The 22,888-nt window shown below is 45.2% G+C and overlaps 1 protein-coding gene across 7 annotated transcripts in view; it reads right to left on the bottom strand.

Moving 5' to 3' along the window:
• Nucleotides 1-8,003: 8,003 nt before the first annotated feature.
• KIAA0040 (KIAA0040 ortholog) overlaps nt 8,004-22,888 on the bottom strand; it is a 39,916-nt gene continuing 25,031 nt past the window's right edge. For 5 of the 7 annotated variants that reach the window (XM_010590993.3, XM_023549251.2, XM_010590992.3 and 2 more), the window contains one exon: nt 8,004-8,803. In XM_010590993.3, coding sequence (XP_010589295.1) covers nt 8,371-8,670 — 300 coding nt within the window. In that variant the 5' untranslated portion in view covers nt 8,671-8,803 and the 3' untranslated portion in view covers nt 8,004-8,370. Of the gene's footprint in view, nt 8,804-17,898; nt 17,980-22,888 lie in introns of all 7 variants that reach the window. The other 2 variants (XM_064276608.1, XM_023549250.2) reach the window with 1 other exon arrangement.

Raw genomic sequence — 22,888 nt, 5'->3', positions numbered from 1 at the left:
GGCACCCCTGGAAGGGATTTCAGGTAGCTTCTGATTTGCAACTGAATTCTCTTCCCAAAGTCCTTCTGCTAGTTGGTTGTTTCCATGGGGGAACCAGAGAGAAGTTGGGATCCAAGGATAGCCCATAAAAGCCTGTTTATTCTATAACTCACTGCTGTCAAGTTGATTACGACTCACTGCGACCCTATAGGACAGAGGAGCCCATAGGGTTTCCAAGGCTGTAATGTTTGTGGAAACAGACTGCCACACCCGCCACATCTTCCTCTCACGGAGCAGCTGGTGAGTTTTAACCACTGACCTTTAGGTTAGCAGAGGAGTGCTTAACCACTGCACCACAAGGGCTCCTTGTTTATTCTATAATATAAAGTGAAGTGCACTTATAATGACAAAAATAGAAAACGATATTGCAAAACTGTAATTAAAATGAGGCTACAAAATGGAATGAAAACAGTTCTGTATTTTGGTAAGTGAGAAAAATTAGGTTTAATTAGAGATCTAAGGAGTATGAGTTGGAATCGACTCTACAGCAGCAGTTACAGGTTTCAGGAGGCAAAGTAAACCCTGGTGGCGTAGTGGTTAAGTGTTATGGCTGCTAATCAAAGGGTCGGCAGTTCGAATCTGCCTGGTGCTCCTTGGAAACTCTGCCCTATAGGGTCACTATGAGTCAGGGTCAACTCGATGGCACTGGGTTTGGTTTTCAGTTTTTTTAAGGAGGCAAAGGAGGCTTGCCGTGGGGCATCCAAAGAAGCCATCTGGGCATTTTAAAGGCTTATTGGCAGAGCCCTTGATTGTGTTCAACACGTTTCCGACTCAAAGGAAGTGCTCCTGCAAGTTCAACAGTCTTTGAGGAGCCAAAATCAGCCGATTGGCCTGCGTCAGGATGGCTTGTGAGTACAAGGAGCACTGGAGTAAGAGTCTGAGACTTCGGTTTCTGGGTAAGCTGGCTTAACCTCTCTGGCCTTCATTTTCTTCATTTATAAAATAGGATTGACATTAATCTCTGATTTACTCACTGTACCGATTGTGCAAGAATCAAATGAAGTAATGAAAGATACTGCTCAAACTTTTTGGTTTTTTTCCCTCGATAGAGGTGTATCTCTAGCCAACTCTAAGGTATATTTGCTACGACTGGCCACCAACAAGGACCCCTGGTCAATTAAGTTTGGAAAAATCCCGATTTAAGCAGAGCTCAGCTAGTTTCTTTATAATAGTACCTTTTAAAACCTGTAGAGTGATACAAGCGTTGTGGAACCCAAGGGGGAGAGGGGAGTCCTGGACATATTGCCCAATAAGCCAGGTAAGCACAGGCTTAATTGTGGCAAAACCCAGGTGAACATGCGCACTACAGATTAGTAAGCAAACACAATTAAGCCCTCGCCTACCTTGCTTGCCGTAAACTGGTGCCTACCGTACTCACTGGTTAATCTACTCTGAGGGGAGCCATATGCAGTGAATCACTGATTTTCAAACTCGTTTGACCACAGGACACTTTCGTTTTCTGAGTATCTACACAGCATTTGTAAACGGCTGGTTCAGGGATCATGTACATCTGCTTAGCATATGTTGGGAGAGCAAGCTGTCAGCCCCACCCTAGACTTCACACGTCAGACAGGGTAAGGGAGAGGACCTGGGACTCTGCACTTTTAAGAAACACTCTAATGATTCTTTTTTCCCTCTCTTTTTAAAACACATTTATTTAACATATAGTATGTGCCAGGGGGAAGCCCTGATGACACAGTGGTTAAAGCGCTCGGCTGCTAACCACAAGGTCGATAGTTCGAATCCACCAGCCCGCTCCATGGGAGAAAGATGTGGCAGTCTGCTTCTGCACAGATTACAGTCTTGGAAACCATACGGGGGTAGTTCTACTTTATAGGGTCTCCATGAGCTGGAATCGACCCAACGGCAATGGGTTTGGTTTTTTTGGTTTGGATATGCCAGACTCCATGCTAGGTACCAGAAGACAGAGTGGTGGGTAAGGCAGTTACAGTTCTAGCCTCATAAAGGCTAATTCCCGTGGAGGTGGAGGTGGGGGTGGAGTGCTGTTAATACAGGAAAATCAGGAATTACAATATGGTCTGATCTGGCTGCGATGGGGAAGACTTGTTGTTAGGGAACCTTTCCCGTGGGCAATGATGCAAACTATGGAACACTTCACCCAAAACACGTAACAACAATTACAACTTAGATTCCTCCTCTGTCAAATAAGCACAGGAATCCTGCTTCTGACAGATTTGTGAGTATCACGTAAAACTCAGTGATTCTTGTGTACACTTAGAGAACCAGTGATCTAGCTGGATTGGTGTTCTAAGGAAATTATTATTCTAAGGGGAAAAAGATGTTGACTAAAAGCTGTCTTTCCTGATTTGGCCACCTGGTGGCACTGTACCAAACCCCTTGCCTTTGAGTCAGTTCTGACTCATGGCAACCCCACGTGTTACAGAGTAAACTGAGCTCTGTAAGGTTTTCTTGGCTGTAATCTTTATGGAAGCAAATCACCAGACACATTGGATTCATACTTTGTATGTGACCTTTCTAGCCATAGTCTTGTAACTCTCACCCAGGTGGTTAGGTGGGACTGTGTGGTAATTGTGGCCCACCAAGGGGGTTGGTCAGTTTTGCCTTAAAAGAGAGCCAACTCCGGAGCACAGAGGAGAAGCCCAACACCAAGAAAGGACAGACCAGTGAGAGAGACCCTGTAACAGACCCTGCAGCAGGAGACAATGTGTTGGGCTTTCAGCCCATGGAGAAAGCAAGCTAGTGCTTCTGGGCAGAGACTGAGGGCCAAGGAGAGGCATGCCTGCGAGCATGGCTGGGAAGAGGCTATCCTGTTGGAAGAAGAGTATCTTGAGTGTTCCTAAGCCTGAATTGTAACTGTGATTTCTCTAATAAACCCTGTAATTATGAGTGTGGCCTGTGAGTTCTGTGTGGCCATTGCAATGAATTATCGAACTCAGCAGAGAAGTAGAGAGTGCTGTGGGAGAGACGGTTGGCGTCAGAATTGGTAAAGATGACGGAGAGAGGAGGCATGTCAGACCCCCGCCTCATAGGAATCAGCCTTGGGCTGTTGATTTTGAGTCTCCTTCCCCCTCGTGATTTGGAGGTCAGACACTGCCCCTACGCTGTTTATATACCAGATCTTTCTTCCCAGAAGCCCTGGGTGGATTCTAACTTCCAACTTTTCAGTTAGCAGCCGAGAGCATTAACTGCACCACTCAAGGACTCCTTTTACCTTGTAGGCTGTACAGCATCCCTGAGTGGTGCCTGCCAGCAGCCCTGTCCACGTTCTCCAGCCTCTGCTTTTCCAGTTTCTTCCCTCTGTGCACAGCTCCCAGGTCTGCCCTGGTGCCAGCCTCCCACACTTGCAGCAACCTCTGAGGAAGCAATGACCACACCATATTGTGTTTGCTTGTCTGTCCCACATCCAGGCTGAGTCCCTCCAGGACAATTTTTTGTCCTTGGCATCCAGGGGGAAAAAAATCCACTGCCATTGAGTCTTTTCCAACTCATAGTGACCCTATAGGACAGAGGAGAAATGCCCCGTTGGGTTTCCAAAGAGTAGCTAGTAGATTCAAACTGCCAACCTTTTGGTTAGCAGCCAAGCTCTTAACCATTGTACCACCCGGGCACATAGTAGGTAGTAAATGTTTGTGGGAAAAATAGCTTTAAGAAGGGGTTAGATGCATGCATGGCCCTTCCTGAATGAAGCATCACTGTCGGGTTACCTTGGTGTTTGAAAACATCCCCTTGAACCTTAGACAGAGACAGAAAGTGGTGTTAAAGGGACTTTTTTTTTTTTTTTTTTTCAGTTTTGTAACCCTGTGACTGAACTTGGGAATAATAAGAAGGGCAAAGGGCAAGGGGGCCAGCACAGAGTGCCCTGGTGAGTTGAGAATGTTGGTGGTGTCGTTCAAATCCATGTTCAAACTCTAAGGTCAGGTCGAGGCTGGGCGGGTAGGGCTGACAGCGCTTAGCCCTGGCTTCCCCGCAGGTGTGCAGCAGCTGCTCCTTCCAGATGGTTTCCTAGGCAACAGTCCCTCCTCTGTACTGGAAAGTTTGGGAATGACCTGGAGGAATGAACAGGGAGCTGAATGAAGAGTCTCTGCTCTCTGGTTGTGTGGTGATGGGAGCAAGGAATAAACTGAAACTACTGAAGCAGCAGCCTGTCTTGGGCGAGACAAAGACAAAGGGTGAGTCTGTGCTACAGGCCTCTCTTTCCAAGCCCTGGTTAAACCTCTTGCCATGGAGTCTCTTCCAACTCATGGCAACCCACGTGGGTCAGAGCAGAACTGCACTCCACAGGGTTGTCAGCAGCTGATTTTTTAAAAAGTAGATTTTCAAGTGCCTGTGTGGACTCAAACCTTCAACCTTTTGGTTAACAGCTGAGAGCGTTAGTTGTCTGCACCACCCTGGGACTCCTAAGTCCTGATTAAAATGCAGTGAACACAGTGTTTTGCTAATGTGTTTGACCACTCCCCGCCATAAGCTTCTAGATCTATTTTGTTGAGTATGGTAGCCAGTAACCACATGGGGCTATTAAGTACTTGGAATATGGTGTAACTGAGCTATCGGACCTTTTAATTTAATTTAAACGGCTACATGTGGCTAATGGTACCATATTGGACAGTGCTGATAGAGCACTGCACTTCTATCCTCCAAGTTCTAGTGGACGGCGCCGCTCTCCAGTTCCTGCTTTAATAGAAAACATGGCCTCCTCAAGGGAGGAAGCAGGAGTATCCACCATGTTTCATTTCATAATCAATGCAAAGCTATGGCAGACTTGCAAAAAGAGCCACCCTTACTTACACACACACACACACACGTATATGTGTATCTACAGCCATCCCTGGTGGCCACTACTGAGGCCTTTGATCCCTCCCCTTCCCAGCCACAGATTTAACTCAGAGGTCTATTTTTATTTAGTTTTTGCTAATTTTCTCCTTTTTCCTTTAAGGACACATTGATTGACCTCATTGAAAGGAAAGTTCTCTAAGTGTTGCCAAGGAACATCAGTGTGTTTTCCTGCAGCTGGGACCTCTGCGGGTGTCTGGTCTCTGAGGGTGTCTGTTCCAGGCAGTAGAGAGCTGCATTTTGCTCCTCTGGCCTGTGGCTTGGCCAGGGTAAAGGTGGTGACTGAGCAGGGCTGGGCCTTTATGTCCTGCAGGGAGCCACTTCGTCTGTTATTTGTGAGTGACATCCAAGAGGGTAATACCTAAAGTCACAAAAGTAACTGTTGGACCCCTGTAAGTAAGAAGACCAAGCATGGCTTTTCATTTTATTTAAATAAGTTTTTCTTTTGAAAGTGTTTGAATTTTACAGAAAAAGAAAAATACTGACAAATACTATACAACTTTGACCATTTATATTCTTGAAAAGTTGACTTTCCTTTTTCTATATTGCTTGTCCTCCAACCCCTTCCCCCCTCCCCCCCCCAAAAAAAAACTAACCCATTGAGCAATGGGGAAGACCTCCGCTGGCCCTGTCTGCTGAGTGTGGCTGAATCTGTTCAGAAGAGACCCTGGCCTGGGAGGCCTCAGCCCCACATCTGTGCTGGCTTAGGAGGCCCCTTTTCAACGAATCCCCCTTTTGCCCCCATCAGATTAGACCCTTCCTGATGAGCTAAGGCAGTATCCAGTCCTGAGGGGGCAGGGGCTGGAAAGGAGGAATAAAAATGGTGAGGAATAAAGGGATGGAATTGGGGTGAGGCAGAGAGAAGAGGGAATAAGAGAAGAATAAAGCACAAGGGGAGAGAGATGAGAATTAAGTGAGAAGGAGGCAGTGGGCACCAATAGTTACTGCCTTAGGCTCCATTCATGCATCCATTTATTCAACCAAAACTTGAGAGAGCTCATCAAGTGCCTGGCACTGTTCGAGGTGCTTCAGTAGCGGTCATAGGGGAGGTTGGGGTGGGGAAGAGATAAGCCCTATCCAGGCTTTGGGTCTTCTGGGTCCCAAGCTATGGAAGCAACGGAGAAGGGGGTTTTTGGGTGTTTCATGCCTGGAGCTAGAACAAGACCAAGGAGACAGCAGGGACACTGTATCAGGAGACAGAGGCCTTGTCATGGCAGTGACAACTGACTGCTGTCTTAATTCAAACTAGCAGCCAGTTGCCATGGCAACTGTGTTCCTTGTGCAGTCCCTGATCCCGGTGATCCACTCTCCTAGATCACGTCTGACATCCAGTCTCAGCTGTCAGCCTCCACATCTCCCCCAAGTCATCCATTTCAGGGAGGCTGAGGGCTGGAGACAGAAGGACAGCTCATTCTGGTGGGCAGGGTAGAGGGTGGGGAGGTACGTGTGTTTGGTGTGGGAGACAACTAGCCACCCACTGGCGTGAAGGGGACACCCAGCTGCTCCATGACAACTCTATGTGACAAGGGTACAGAGAATCAGAGAGTGCTTCTTTCTCTGTCTGAGGGGTCTATGGATGAGGGACCTGAGTGCTCAGGGAATTTAGGGCCACTTAGGGTTTGAGAGTGAATGGTGACTGGTTCTAAAACATATCTAGGCCTGAACTATCATTTACAGGGTCACCTGTTGGAAGACTCTGGTACAACCACCACCATCAGGTACCCACCCTCCGCAGGCCTGGAGGACACCTGGAGGGCAGATGGGTACCAGGTGGTCCAATTTAGCAAACACAATGCATCCTTCCATTAAAACAACCTTATAAAATTTCATTTTTTGTGTTACTATAAATATCATAGGTTAGCTATATTATTAATTAAATACCAATTTAGCCACCATTTATAACAGCTTCCACTGGAAAATATTTCGAGAGAGTGACCCAGCAGATTTGCAAATGAACTTTCTGAGCACAAACCGCTCCCAAGCTGGGAACTGTCCATCTTTTATAATATTGTCAATACAATCAAAATACCAACCAGCTCATCATATAAGCAGATTAACCCCATCTCCCAACCTCAGCCCCGTGGAGAGAAGCTCTCCTCAACTCACTGCAGACCTAGTTTATATGTCCTTGCATACCTTAGTACACACCTGCCAACTTGAACCTTGGTACTGTGTGCACTCGTTTGCATAATTTAATACCTAAGTCTCATCCATTGCAGCAATTCTTGGGCTCACTGAGAAGGAGAAGGTCACTTGGGGGAACCGGCAAGATATTATAAGTTTACCTTTGACATCATTTCATACCCAACGGAATCCATAGACAGTTATGAGTACCTACTGTGTACAAGGCAGTGGCCTGAGCTTCAAGATAAATATCAGTAGGCCTCCATATAGCTTCACGCTACTTTCACTTAAACTGTTACGCCTGCATGCCACCTACAACATACTCTGCACCCGTTACGTCCTCATGAGAACATTTCCAGTGTGCCTTCTGTGACCTTTACCAGTGATTGTCTGAATTCCTTCCCCCTGAAACCCTTTGATTATACAGGAGATACCCAGCTCAGGTGTAGCACCTTCTTATTCTTTCCATCTGTAAAACATACATGACACACGTTCACAATTGCTATCTGCTGAAGTCAATGAGTGGGTTTCCATAGCTCTCTAGCAGTTACTACCAAAAGCTGTTGATTACTTCCTGATTACTTCTTAGGGCAGGATCTCAAAGACAGGTTCTAGACTATGTGAGATACCTATCGGTGGTAATGAGGACCTTGTCATGAGATGCAAGAAAAATAGCTTTCAATTAATTTTGATCCATCAGACTTTAAGCTTTTTGGCACAAGTGAGGGGGTGAGAAGCACAGGAACTTTGTGTGTCTGTATAAATATACCCAGAGGTGGGGACTGTACTAGGTGGCTGAAATGTCCAAATAAGAGTTTTTCCAGTAAAATGTTATGTACGGAAGGAATAGGAAAGCACACATTTCTAACCTGAGTGGTGTATAGAACTGACAGTGCACAGAGGCCTTGCCTGTTTTTATAATTGTGTTTATGTGCCCGGATCTGGCCAGGCCTTCCCATGAAACATTTTTTGCAAGAGTGGATAATGTATTGTCTTACACAGTGCCTTGCACAAAGTAGACAAGTAGACATTCAATGACAATTTGGTGAGCAGAATATACTTGCCCATGTACCTGTTACCTGAATGTGTATGTGCACATATGCACACACACTTGGGAGCCATATCAAGACCCATGGATGGATGTTCTTTGTGCTTTTGCATATGGGGTATGCTGGAGGCAGATAGAAGGCATACCTGGAACTGCTGTAAAGAGCATTGCCATCGGACATATAGCTGCCAAGACAGTGCCCAAGAATTGTCCATGTGCTCCTCTGGGAGTGCTACTCAGTCTGAGTTTTGTTCCTTGGTTTAATAGTAACTCTGTGGGCATGAGAGTGTCACTTCAAGGACTCCTTCTTCCTACCCTGTGTGGTTGGAAGGAGGCTTAGCCTCTAGCTAGACAGGCAGTGATGGCCTCTTCTCCATCTGGAGAAGCTTGGGCTGAGCAGAGATCCAGAGGTCTTCTTCATCCTTCTTCTTCTTCTTCTTTTTCTTCTTCTTGTTCTGCTCTGGCTGTTGTCCCCTCTTGCCTGGCCGGCTCCAGCAGCAATGGCAACAAATAAAGATGAGTGTGAGGACCACCAATAATGGCAGTCCCAGGAGGACCCCCAGGCAGATGGTGTTGAAAATACCCTCTTGGTGTTTGGTAGAAATGATGTCCCAGATGGCGCTGAAGAAGGAGCTAATTTTCTCCATGTTGCTTGGCTAGACTGGAGCTAGAGGACCCTCTCAGCTCACCAGCAAGTTCTGGGCTCAAGAGGGCACAGTCTTGACCACTTGTAACTTATTCCTCTTCTGACTTTGGGTTTGGACATGCCACTGATAACACCTGAAGAGACCAAAACAGACAATGTAAGAGAAATGCAGTGGGAATGGTCTATAACTTTTAGTAACATTATAGATTTTAGGCTTAGGAAAGGGGAAAGGAGTTGAAGATTTTCACAGAGTTCACTGATATTATATTGAGCTCAATACATAAGACAAATGCATATATTTAGTCAATAAGCCTTAACTAATTCTTACTATGCACACAAACCATATTAGGCTCAGTATATAAAGATTATAGTATATCTGATCTGGCACATAGTAGGTGCTCAGTAATTACTGGATAGATGAGTCAACATGTGTAGTCAAGTTTCTGGTCAGGGCTGGCTCCCTGGACACTCTGTAACAGCAGTTCTCAATCTTTGCTGCAGTTCACTTGACAGATGTTGAACACCCAGTCCCCACAGGATAGCTCTGTACCTACCCTTCTATGAACACAACTGGCCACTATCAACACTTATTAAAGCCTAAACACAAGATTTATATTCCCCCATGCATCTGTCAGTTTGTTGTACTGTGGGGGCTTGCGTGTTACTGTGATGCTGGAAGCTATGCCACCAGTATTCAAATACCAGCAGGGTAACCCCAGTTTCAGCTGAGCTGCCAGACTAAGACAGACTAGGAAGAAGGACCCAGTGGTCTATTTCTGTAAAGAATTAGCCAGTAAAAACCTCAGGAAAGGTGTGTATCAGGGTTGTATCCTTTAACCATACTTATTCAATCTGTTTGCTAAGCAAATCTGGGAAGCTGGACTACACAAAGAAGAATGGGGCATTAGGATTGAAGGAAGACTCATTAACAACCTGTGATATGCAGATGACACAACCTTTCAGTGTGGATTACACCTTAACACGAAGAAAACAAAAATCCTCACAGCTGGACCAACAAGCAACATCATGATAAATGTTTCAAAGACTGAAGTTGTCAAGAATTTCATTTTACTTGGATCCACAATCAACACCCATGGAAGCAGCAGTCCAGAAATCAAAAGACACATTGCATTGGGCAAACCTGCTGCGAAAGACCTCTTTAAATAAAGTGTTGAAAAACAAAGATGTCACATTGAAGACCCAAGCCTGACCCAAGCCGTGGTATTTTCTGTTTTTAATTGCCTCATATGCATGTGAAGGCTGGATGATGAATAAGAAAGGCCGAAAAAGAACTGATGCCTTTGAATTGTGGTGTTGGAGAAGCATATTGAATATATTATGGACTGCCTAAAGAAAGAACAAATCTGTCTTGGAAGAAGTATGACCAGAATGTTCCTTAGAAGCAAGGACGGCGAGACTTCATCTCACATACTTTGGACATGTTGTCAAGAGGGATCAGACCCTGGAGAAGGACATCAAGCTTGGTAAAGTAGAAGGTCAGTGAAAAAGAAGAAGACCCTTAATGAAATGGATTGACACAGTGGCTGCCAACAATGGGCTTAAGCATGACAATGATTGTGAGGATGGCGCAGGACTGGGCAGTGTTTCGTTCTGTTGTACATAGGATTGCTGAGTTGGAACTGACTTGACAGCACCTAACAACAAGATGAATGTCTTTCTGCCTTTGGTAGGGGACCTGGATCTCTCCCAGTCTAAGAGGTCATCAGTCCTTATCCTGCCCCCCCTCCTGCCTTCTTTAATGACTTCATGCTCTCTTCCCTGGTCCATATCTCCTCCCCTCCTTGCACCCCACTCCTGTGCCTAGTGCTTTGGCAAGACCTCCTAGGCCTTGAGGTGTCCCATCCTCCTGAGGCTGGGGCACCAGGGAAGATCATTTTTGCTGATTATGTCTGCCTTCTACCTTCCTTTCCCTGATCACCCTCATCTCCGCTTTCCATCTCCCCATCAAATACTCCCAAATCTCCTTCCCTGCCTGTTCCCTCACCCATCCTTTCTTCTCAGTGGGAAAAGAGTCTTGTAGGCTGCTCAGCGATGGAGCTTCAGAACTACTGGGCTGGGATCCCTGGGTGCCGCGCTCATCCTATCTTGAGCTCAGATTATCTCTGGGGCCATTTTCCTGTTTTCTTATACAGAGAGGCGCCTCTCTCTCTTGGTACTCCTCAACCTTTTCACATATATCCGAAGACTCAGCTTTCAGGCAGAAAGGTCTGAGAGGCCGAGTTCAGTTCTAGAATCCACAGTGTCTTGCATCTGAATAAGAATTTGAGGACAGGGTGGTTCAGGGAAATTTAGGAGACCTTCCTGGTACAAGACATTGCCCTGGACCCAGAGATCAAGGAGTCATTGATTTTCATACTGGGGACTTTCAAGATCACTCCATCCAACTCTCTCACTTAAAGATGAAGAATCTGAGGCTCAGAGCAGTGAAGTGACATATCTACGGTGACACCGAACTATGATAAAACCAGATCTCTGGACAAAGGTCCAGTGCTCTTCCAAGGCTGTTGAGCAACTGGAGGTTGATAATGATGTTACTTTGTATTCATATTGCACTTGATACTTTCCTAATCACTTACCTGTGCATTATATCTTATAAATGAGCAATAGGATGGTGCAGTGTCTATGGAGGGGGGCACTGGAGGAGCTGATCCCAAATTCAAGGTTAGCTCAGGATTTGTTCTGCTGCTTTGCACTGGAATGCAAAAGTGGAGCTCCTCTAGGTGGTATGTTATACATGATACCTGTCATGGATTGAATTGAGTCCTCCAAATATGTGTCGTAAATCCTAACCTCTATGCCTGTGGTTATAATCCCATCTGGGAATGGTTTGTCTTTGTTATGTTAACAAGGTAGGATGAGTGTAGGGTGTATATTGAGTCAGTCTTTTGGGGATATCAAAGAGATTAAACAAGTCAGCAGAGCAGAGATGGGGGAAGAGAGATGCCAAGCCACATGAAGATTGCCCAGGAGCAGAAACTGAAGAGACAAGGAACTTCCCCCAGGAGATGAAAGAGAGGGAAAGCCTTCCCCTAGAGCCCCCGAATTCAGACTTCTAGCCTCCTAAACTGTGAGATAATAAATTTCTGTTTGTTAAAGCCATCTACTTGTGGTATTTCTGTTATAGTAGCACTAGATAACTAAGGGAGTACCCCAGGAGTACTGTCCTTGGAGATCTAGGTCCTTGGATATCACACGTTATAAATGTCTCATGTATCGAATGTCCATGGGCCTATCCAAGCCTTACCTTACCTCACCTCAGTCCTGATCCACTGGTATGCCTAGAAGTCGTGGGCCCCACCTCCTAGGAAATTATTTATATAATTTGTGCAATTATATAAATTGTCACCTACTACTATGCCATTTGGCCCATGGAACATGAATTAATACTACAGGATGACAATAATAATTTTTAGCTAACTTTTGCTATGTACTTATCATATGCCAGGCACCGTTCTAGGCACTTTATATATAGTAATACATTTAATCTTCATTACAATTTTGGGAAGTAGGGGCAGTTATTCCACCCCGCCTTCTATAGCTAAATTAGGCACAGGCCACAAGGTGAGTGAGTGGCAGGCCCAGTCCTACTGATTCTGGGGAGTCTGGCCCCAGCTCCCCAAGGGCTGATTGAGCCCTTTGCTGGTGTTGCTCTGTGGCCTCCTATTCCTTTGTCTGGAATGAACCTATCTTTGGCAAGTAGCCTAAGATTTACAGAATCTTAACAATACTTGGCTATTCCCCAGATTGACTTAAGCGTTACCTAGTCTACTATAGCAAAGGAGTGCCTGGGTGGTAGGAATGGTTAAGTACTCAGCTGCTAACCCAAAAGTTAGAGGTTGGAGTCTATCCAGAAACATGGAAGAAAGGTGTGGTGCTCTACTTTCAAAAAATCGGCCATTGAAAACCCTATGCAGCACAGTTCTACTCTGACACACGTGGGGTTGCTATGAGTTGGGATCAACTCAATGGCAATCGGTTTACTGTAGCAAAGACTGGAAAGAGATTTATTTCTCATTGTTAGATACTTCAGAAATGCATGAAGATACACAAAATGAAAACCGAGTTCTGCCTAAGTGGAGGTTTATAGAAAGCATATAACTGCCCGGACTTAAATTCAACATGCTACAAAGAAAACATTTGGAGAAGTCACATGCCCTGGTGGAACCCTCTCAGGACCTGGGAACGTGGCACGACATAGACCTTCCCATCTGCGTCAAGCTCACCTGTGTCTTTAGAGAGAAAAACAACTCTTCGGCCCACCATTAGTCCCCAGCCTGGCCACACCACTGCCTGTCTCCTGCTCACACCACTCCTCTCATTTCTGGATTTTCTTTCTCCCTTTGCCATGGTTTTTGCTTTCACTGCAGCTTTGTGTGGCCCAGTATTTTTCTGGCCCAATTAGAGGGATTTTTCTGCCCTACTGTGGGAAGACTGTTGATTTTCTCTAATTTGATTCTGTTGTTAGTTGCTGCCGAAACGGCTCCAACTCGTGGCGACATTATGTATAACAGAATGAAACACTGCCCAGTCCTGCACCATCTTTGTGATTGTTGGTATGTCTGAGTCCACTGCTGTGGCTATTGTGTTCATCTGTCTCATTGGGGGCTACCCTCATTTTCTCTGACCCACTACTTTACCAAGCATGATATCTTTTTCTAGTGATTGTTCTTTACTGACGACATGTCCAAAGTAAGAGAGTAATTTCATCTACCAGAAACTTTCCTGGGGCCAAATGCTCCTTACACAGTATTTCTGTGATTCAAATTCACCGCCACATTTGCTGACAAACTATTCTGTGCCAGGTGCTGTGCTGGTCCCTGTGGGGAGCAGAAGTGCATTAGGCACCTCCATGTGAGGCCAGTCAGGGAGGGAGAGGAAAGACATCAGGCCCTTGGAGGGTATTAGAGCAGTTTTCATGAGGTAGGCCGCTTGAGGGGGATCTCAAAAGATGAGTAGCGTTTTGATAGAGAAACATGGGTAACAAGGATGTTCAGAAGAGACAAACAAACAAAAAAATAAACTAAAACAAAACAAAGTGACTTTCATTAAAAAAAAAAAAATTTAGACATTCCAGAGAAACTTCTAGAACATGTGTGGGGAACAGGGGTTCCTCTGGTGAGCCTGGGGCTCAGGGTGGGAGAGGCAAGCACTGAAAGAAAAGCTAGAAAGGTAGATTGTGGCCAGGGTAGAAAGAACCTTCATAGGGTTTGTGTTTTTATTTGGGGGTTTTATGAATAGGAGAATGTTGTGATCAGAGCTGCTCTTTAGGAAGAGATAACAGGATATGAAAATTCTGTGAGTTGTTTTAAGTGTTGTTCATCCATTTAACAAACACTTATTGAGCACCTAATATATGCCATGCACTGACATGGTCACTGACATCATGGAGCCTCCTACATTCCAGAAGAGTTATTTTTACTGAGGGATCATGTCATAAAAGACAAATATGCTGAGCAATTCCAATTCAGATTGCTTAGTTGGCTGAAATAGAAGCAAGCATTTGAATTACGTGTTTATCTCAATGTTCCAGGCCCCCCTGATCCTCCCAATTTTTGTCTCAAACTTGTCCATCCCATGGCACCTAAAATAGCCTTTGAATAAAGAGATTGCTCTTCAAACTAAAGCTAAGTTAATAATTTACTTCTGGATTCCTACAAGTACCTGTTTCAGTCTGCTCTCCCTACAGCCAAAAAGAATGTTCATTAACATTTGGGAGCCCAATCTGGGGAAAATTCGATTAAAATGTATTCTTTATATGTTTTTTTAATCTAAGAATTCTCTTCTAGGCCCCCTAGGTTACTTGCTGAGCTCTGTTAATCCATAGCATTTCATTAGTATTTATGAGCCTTGCATCGTTAGCATTTCCAGGAAACAATCAAATATCTCCTTGGTGGTAGGAATTAAAAGTCAGGGCTTCCATAGAATGTTTTACAGAAGGACCTACAATTCATGCCCTAGAAATGTACTCTGGGGGACCCTATCTTTTGTTGGCTCTCAAAGTATTGCTGACACTCTGAAAAATAATTCATCTATTCTTATAAAACGAACAATAGGTGATTCTTGCCTTCCATGAGGGAGACTCAGGTTCGATTCCTGGCCAATGCGCCTCATGCGCTGCTACCACCTGTCCATCAGTGAAGGCAAGTGCGTTGCTGTGATGCTGAACAGGTTTCAGTGGAGCGTCCAGCTAAGACAGACTAAGAAGAAAAGTCTGGTGATCCGCTTCAAAAAACCAGCCAATGAAAGCCCTATGAATCACAACGGTCCAATCTGTGACTGGGTAGGTACTATCTCATGCTCTTGTGCACAAGTTGTCACGAGTTGGGGGCTAACTCCACGGCAGCTAACAGCAGCAGCCTTGACTGACTGTGGTTGTGGGGGTGGGTGGGAGGAGAGAGAAGAGGGGAAAGAGTTGCTTTCAATTTCCTTGAAATCAAATATTTTTCATCTTTATACCCTTTATAGTATCCAGTGGGGGGGAGAGTCACTCATGCATTCTCATGCATTCTTCCTTTCAACACAGTTCTATCTGTCAGTGTACTTAGTGTTGACAGGGGACAGTGATCCTGGAGCCAGAAGACCTGCGTTTGAGCCCTGGCTCCACCACTCAAAGCCATGTGACCTCGGGTGAGTTCTTGAACCTCAGCTACGAAAGTGAAGTTAATAAATATCCCTCAAAATGATGTTGTGAGGATTAAAAGAGCTCAATATATTTAATGCATTTTATAAACTGCAAAATACTATACAAACATAATCTATAAGAAATAGTGATTTATCTCCAAATAACAACAGACTAATTTTAGCCTTGGGCTTTTTTTCCCTATCCCTTACCTCCAAGACCAAACCTCACTGCCAAAAACCATACTACCCCATTAAAATTAAAAGGGCTTCACTTCTGTTATTTTGGCTGGTCTACAGGACTATGGCTTTAATTCTAGACTCTGACATCTGGCAACACTGATGGGGAACATCAGATGGTATCTGGAAGACTGTTGAGCTATCAGGTGAGACCTGAAGAGAGAGACTGGTCGTCTGTCAGCTCCCCTCCAGGCTTTGGGGCCCCTGCAAATGTATAAGGACAGGCCAGTCTACAAGGAGATCTGGTCCACTTCCTGAGAGCCAATACGATTGCTCCAAGAGTGCCCCAAGAAGGTGTGGGGGATTCCACTTTGCATCAGCTTCACATCGTTCCTGCTTATTAGATAAAATAATCATGTAAAGCCTTTAGCGCAGTGCCCGCCAGATAGTAAATGCCTTCAAGAAATGTTAATGATAACGATCATGATGGCACCCAATTAAAACCCTTGAGAACAACCCCACAATGACCTTCAAATCTATAGCCATCTCATGGGGAGTGAGGTGAGGTAGGAGTTTCAGGTCTCTGTCAGAACCTTGAAAAGAGTCCTCTGCTGCAGCCTCAGACTCCTGCATGTATGTGTAGGGGAGAAGGCCTCCCCTCCGGGTCTTGCCTCAAATGCTTCAATTAAGGTTTCTACCTTGTGTTGTGGTTATCACTGTGTTCAATTTACCTCTTCTACCCAAGGTTCCTGGAGTCCCTGGCTGGTGCAAATGGTTAATGTGCTTGGCTGCTGTCATGGATTAACTTCTGTCCCCCGCAAATGTCTGTCAACCTGGTTAGGCCATGATTCCCAGTACTGTGTGGTTGTCCTCCATTTTGTGATTGGAATTTTATGTTAAAGAAGATTAAGGTTGGATTGTAACACCCTTACTAAAGTTGGATCCTGATCCAATGTAAAGGGAGTTTCCCTAGGGTGTGGCCTGCACCATCTTTTATCTTACAAGAGATAAAAGGAAAGGGAAGCAAGCAGAGAGGTGGGACCTCATACCATCAAGAAAGTAGTGCTGGGAGCAGAGCATGTCCTTTGGACCTGAGGTTGCTGCAGGGAGAAGCTCCTAGGCCAAGGGAAGATTGATGACAAGGACCTTCCTCCAGAGCCACTAGAGAAAGCCTTTCCCTGGAGCTGACACCCTGATTTTGGACTTGTAGCCTACTAGACTGTGAGAGAATAAATTTGTCTTTGTAACAAAATCCATCCACTTGTGGTATTTCTGTTACAGCAGCACTAGATGACCAAGACAGCTGCTAACCGAAAGGTTGGAGGTTTGAGTCCATACAGAACATCTCTAAGAAAGGCCTGACAGTCAACCTCCAAAAAGTCAGCCATTGAAAACCCTATGGAGCACAGTTCTACTCTGACACACATGGGATTGCCATGAGTTGGAATTGATTCAATGGCCACTGGTTTTGGAGTCCCTGTATGGTGTAAGTGGTAAATGTGCCCAGCTGCTAACCAAAAGGTTGGTTGTTTGAGTCCACCAAGAGGAGTCTTGGAAGAAAAGCCTAGAGATCTACTTCCAAAAAAAAATCAACTGTTGAAAATCCTATGGAGCACAGTTCTGCTCTGACACACATGGGGTCATCATAAGTTGGAATCAACTCAACAGCAACTAGTACCTGGCTTCCCAAGTGACAGCAGGACAGAGAGCTGGCCAGAGTGGCTGCTTGAGAGTTGCCCATGGAGTTGGTTAAAGACAGGTACCTGGGTCCCTCCCTTGTAAATCCCGATTCAGTAGGTCTGGTGTGAGGGGGAGGACAGGCATCTATGTTTTTAACAAACAGTACAAGTGTTTCTGGACAAGTGTCAGGTTTGAGAACTACTGTATAAAGATGTTGAGCAGTGACCCTTATCTGGTGCATCTCTGTGTCCCCCACTTCTAGGAGCACAGGAACCGTGTATTGAATGAAGGATTGCCTTGTGGGGGAGGGAGGTGGAGGAGCTTATCTGCGTGCACAGCAGCATGCAGCCTGCTGTGGGGGACCTCTTTGGTTACTTCTTGCTCTTTGGGGTTACTTCTTGCTGTTGTTGTATAGTCAGGGCATCTGGGCTAGAACTGTTTTCCTCGCAGTCACAATTCAATGTAATAAGCATTCACTGAGCACCCACCAAGTATGCAGCCCCGTGCATTCAGACTTTAATGTGGCTCAGAAGTCTAGTGAGGAGGAGAGACAAACATGTCCGAAGTACAGTGTGATGAATCCTGTGGGTCTAGTTCTGCATAAAGAGATAGGGGAGCAACACGGAGGAAGGAGCGAGATGCTGCCTGGAGAGGATGAAGGGAGAGTGAGTAAAAGGAAATGGCAATCAAGATGGGCGTCTGCTCAGTCATTTGCTCAATGTCTACTTACTGAGCACCTATTACTGGTTGAAGGAGTCCTACTGGAGCAACAGTTAAGGGCTTGGTGGTGGTTCGAATCCATCCAGTGGTTCTGCAGGAGAAAGAGCCGGTGATCTGCTTCCGTAAAGATTATAGCCTAGGAATCTCCGTGGGGCAGCTCTTATTCTGTCGCATGGAGTCGCTATGAGTCAGAATTGGCTCGATAGCACCTAACTACAATCACTGGTCGGGAGCTGTGCTGGGCTCTGGGCATTCAGTGGAAACACAGCAGACCAGATCCCTGTCCTTGTGGTGCTCAAAGTCTATCTAGTGTGGGAAGCCAGTGTTCATCAGAGAACCACACAGACCGGGTAAAGGTACAATTACGGTGAATGCTATCAATGAGAGGCCTGTGATGCTGGGACAGTGGGCAAGAGGCAAAGGTGACCCATCAGGAGCACAGGGCAGGCCCTGAGGTAAGGTTGACTTAGCCAAGAGTTAAAGCAGAACAGTGAACACAGTCAGGGTGTCTGAAAGTCCTGAAACATAGGCTATACTTATTTTAATGCATTTTTGAGGAATGCACTTGATGTGCTCTTCTTTAACTCTTACTTTTTCAGGTGAAGTATCTTTAAATGTAAAGCAATGAGTTCAGTTGTTATTATACAAACCAAACCAAACCAAACCAAACCCGCTGCTGTCGAGTCAATTCCGACTCATAGCGACCCTATAGAGCAGAGTAGAACTTCCCCATAGAGTTTCCAAGGAGCGCCTGGCAGATTCGAACTGCTGACCTTTTGGTTAGCAGCTGTCGCACTTAACCATTATGCCACCAGCGTTTCCGTTATCATACAATGTCTCCCAAAAGTCTGGAAACACGAGAGAATGATGCACTTATTTTCCTGTTTTTCAGATGAACAACTGGACCCGTTGATTCTGAAAAGAACCTGAAAGGACAGTGTGACTGAACACAGCAGCAGCTGCTACCAGTGGGGTGACAGTGGGGTGACATGAGGCTTGCCAAGCAGGCGACCCACACCCATAAGGCCTTCTAAGCCACATTCAAGTCCGATCAGTACTGTAAGAGCCATGGGTTTTAAGCAGGGAGAAGGCATGACCGAACGTGTGTTCCACAAAGATAGCGCTCACTGAGGTATGAGAGAACAGGTAGGAGAGGGCAGGAGCAGGAAGAGACCATTACAGCTGTTTAGGGAGCATGGCAGCTGAGACGAGGGTGATGGTGTTGGTGGTCTGACTTAGGCGTTCTTCAGTGAATGGGGAGTGAGGACAGGGAGAGGAGAACTCTCAGGCAGAGAGACATGGGGTAGTGCCCTGCGCTGTCTCTGCTTTCCTTCTTCTATCCCTAGTCTCATCTGAGGTCTTTGACTCTGACGTAGCCTAGAAAAACCCTATGGGGCAGTTCTACTCTGTCTAGTGGGGTTGCTATGAGTCACAATAGACTAGAAGGCACCTAAAAACAACTAAGTATATAAATACATATAAATTTTTATATAAATATATATATAAATTTTTTTTTTCTAAAATAGGACTTCCATCAAATAGTCTCTCTAAGAACCTGGGTGGTGCAATGTTTAAAGCGCTCAGCTGCTACCTGAAAGGTCGGCGGTTCGAACCTACCAGTGGCTTTGCAGTAGAAAAGATCTGGTGATCTGCTCCCTTAAAGATTAAAACAACAACAAAAACCATTGCCATTGAGTCGATTTTAACTCATAGCAATCCTATAGGTCAGAGTAGAACTTCCCCATAGCATTTCCAAGGGTATAAATCTTTACAGAGGCAGACTGCCACATCTTTCTCCCACGGAGCAGCAGGTGGGTTTGAACTGTCAATCTTTTGGTTAGCACCTCAGTGCTTAACCACTTTGCCACCAGGGCTCCTTTCCATAAAGATAACAGCCTAGGGATCCCTATGGGGCGGTTCTACTCTGTTGTACATGGTTGCTATGAATTGGAATTGACTTGATGGCACACAACACACACACACACACACACACACGCACACACGCACGTATATTTTTTTCTAAAATAGGAATTCCATCAAACAGTCTCTACCTGACTTCCCACCATCTCTCCTGGGGGTTTAAAGCAAACATCTTATTCAGCCCCAGGCCTCTACACCCTGACTGCCCAAACCTTGCCCCAGTTCTGAAACCACCCTACCGTCCTTGGAAAATTCCTATGGTTACGAAAATGTCACACACTTCAGAAGCCAAGGCTCCCTGGGAGCGTGGGACCGGAGTGGAACCTCAGTCAGTAGCTATTAACTCTGCTGCTCTGAATATCTATTTTCTTGACAGTTCTCACCTTGCTAACCTGGCATGCTCAGATGGCCTCTAACAGACGTAAGTACTGTTTTGTACAAAAATGGTCAGATCACAGCAAATATTCTGCTTGTAGAACATTATGTTTATAACCTAAACCTGGCTTTAGCCATGATGATTAGATAGCTATATTTTCCCCAATTTAATTAATTGCTTTAGATAACTAGTCCTAATATAAAGTTGGATGCCCCTGTTCCCTAAGTATGCATATATGCTATGTAACTGGATATTGCGTATTAGAGGAACCTCAACAAAATAGATAGTATTCCTCCCCCAGAATTGATGTTATAATTATGGTTGAATTTTTGAACAAAAGCACAAATAGATTATTGATATAGCAACAATTAAGGCAGCATGGTTATTAAAAATAATGAAATGATGCTTTATCGCATGTACATTCAGAATTGGAAGAACTCTGGGATGCGTCATCAGGTCGAAATCTTTCACTTTCAGATGAGGAACCTTGGACCAGAAGAGGCTGTGACTTGCTGGGCAATTGGTGGAATCAGGGCCAGAACCAATGTCTTCCGAGTCCCAGTGTACCCTCCTGCCAGGTCTCCCCAGCAAAAGTCCTTAAAAATAAGCATTGAGGCAGCATTTGGCAAGATGTCCACCAAATCCTCTTCCTGAACACAGGCTAGACTACCGTCTTCAGTCCCCTTACATCTATGTGGGGCCCTGTGACTGATTCTGAGCAATGGAATGTGGGTCTAGCTCCTGAAATCTCCATAAGATCCTCCATGTTCTCTCCCTGTTTGCTCACTGGCTGGCCAGATGCAAAGAACCCAGGGAAGGGCTCCAAGGACTGTGGGATGGCAGAGGTGGAAGGCATTCCTGAATGTCTACGTGGTCAGCACCCTGCTGACCACAGTGAATGGTGAAATGAATGGGGAATAAATCTTTGTCAGGTGAAGCCACCGAGATTCAGGAATTACTTGTTAGAGCAGCTAGCCTATCCTGACCAATGTTGTTCTTGCTGGGTGCCAGCGAGTCAATTCTGACTCATAGTGACCCTAGAGGACAGAGTAGAACTGCTCCATAGGGTTTCCAAGGCTGTGATCTTTGTGGGAGCAAATTGCCAGGTCTTTTCTCCAGTGGAGCTGCTGGGTGGGTTTGAACTGCCAGCCTTTTGGTTAGCAGCCAAGAGCTTAACCGTTGTGCCAACGGGGTTAATTGCAAGTGACAAAAACACTAACAACAAACATGCGATGAGCTCCACAACTCTCCCAAAGTGCAGCTGTGACCCTGGAGGTGTTGAGCTTAGTGCTTGAGAGTGGTGGTACTGGGACCATGTGTCCTGGCCTGCCACTCACGAGTTGTATTACACTGGGCAGGTTACTTAACCTCTCTCTCTGGGACTCAGTTTTCTCATCTGTAAAACGGAATTGGTAATAATAGGGTATTTTAAGAATTAAATGAGTCAGTAGATGCAGAGTGCCTCAGAGCGGAGCTGGGCAATAAATGTGAGCCTGGATAATCTGACCCCCAACAAATAGGCCGGCCAAAATAAAGACCCCTTGACTCCTCAGCTAATGATGATTTTGTTTGCCTTTTTAGAATATGGGACAGTTCTGGGGCCATGACTTTGATTCTATAGATCTCCTTTAAAAGACTTTTTCTTCCCTTTCTCTAGTTTTCCTATGGTAATGAGACTCTTTCTAAATTATTCTACTCGTCATTCTTTTTTAAAACAACCACTGCAGGATTAAAATCTTTGTAGGTATCACACAGGAGCAGAATTATGAGGTTTGGATACAGTCTCTTCATACTCTTTTTGTGGATCCCACATTTTTGGGGGGAGTGGGCACAAGCTTCCTTCCTCACCCCCACAGCAAACTGTCCTTTTGTTTCCTCCCTCCCTCCCTTCTTTAATTCCAGCAATGCATTTAATGAGCTCCTAGTGTGTGTCAGGAGCCCTGGTGGTAAAGTGGTTAAGAGCTCAGCTACGATCCAAAAGGTTGGCAGTTCAAATCCACCAGCTGCTCCTTGGAAACCGTATGGGGCAATTCTACTCTGTCCTATAGAGTCGCTGTGAGTTGGAATTGACTTGACAGCAATGGATTTTTTTTTTTTTTTAGTGTCAAGCCCTGTCCTAGGCTCTATGGATATAGTTATAAATAAGACAGACACGGTACAGCTGCTTACTTTCTACGGGGATTAGATAAGAAACAAGTGAAATAAAAAATAAACCAAGGTATGCCGTTGGTGCTCTACTGGAAATAAATGGAGTGGCCCCCCAAAAAAAAATTTTTTTTTTTTTTTTTCTCTTAGGAGGTGACTTTGAACTGATGAGGGATAACGAAGAACCAGTTGTGCACAGACCTAAGGGAAGGGCATTATAGGTAGTGGGAACAGCAAGTACAATGTGGGAAAGGGCTTGACATGATCTAGGATCAGAAGCAGGCCAGTGTGGCTGGAGTATAGTGAGCACTGAAGGTTAAGCAGGGTTTAAACTATGTAGCTCTGGGTGGTGTGGGTATACAGGTTGAGAAGTGGGGAGGCAAAGAAAGAGTCCTGAGAAGTATAGGTGTACTCCTGTTCATTGTTACCACATTTGTCCAAGCCCTTAAACTCGTCTCTGGTTTTTTCTTCCTCTAACCCATCTTTCTAAAACCTGAATGTGATTATGCACTCCTGTTTAGCCCCTCTTTGGCTCTCCATCACTTATATGATAATCACA

Source organism: Loxodonta africana, chromosome 25 (genome assembly GCF_030014295.1).
Source record: "Loxodonta africana isolate mLoxAfr1 chromosome 25, mLoxAfr1.hap2, whole genome shotgun sequence".
Taxonomy (NCBI): Eukaryota; Metazoa; Chordata; class Mammalia; order Proboscidea; family Elephantidae; genus Loxodonta; species Loxodonta africana.
The sequence above is the reverse complement of the archived record's forward strand: the minus strand, read 5'-3'. Positions and strand labels throughout refer to the sequence as shown.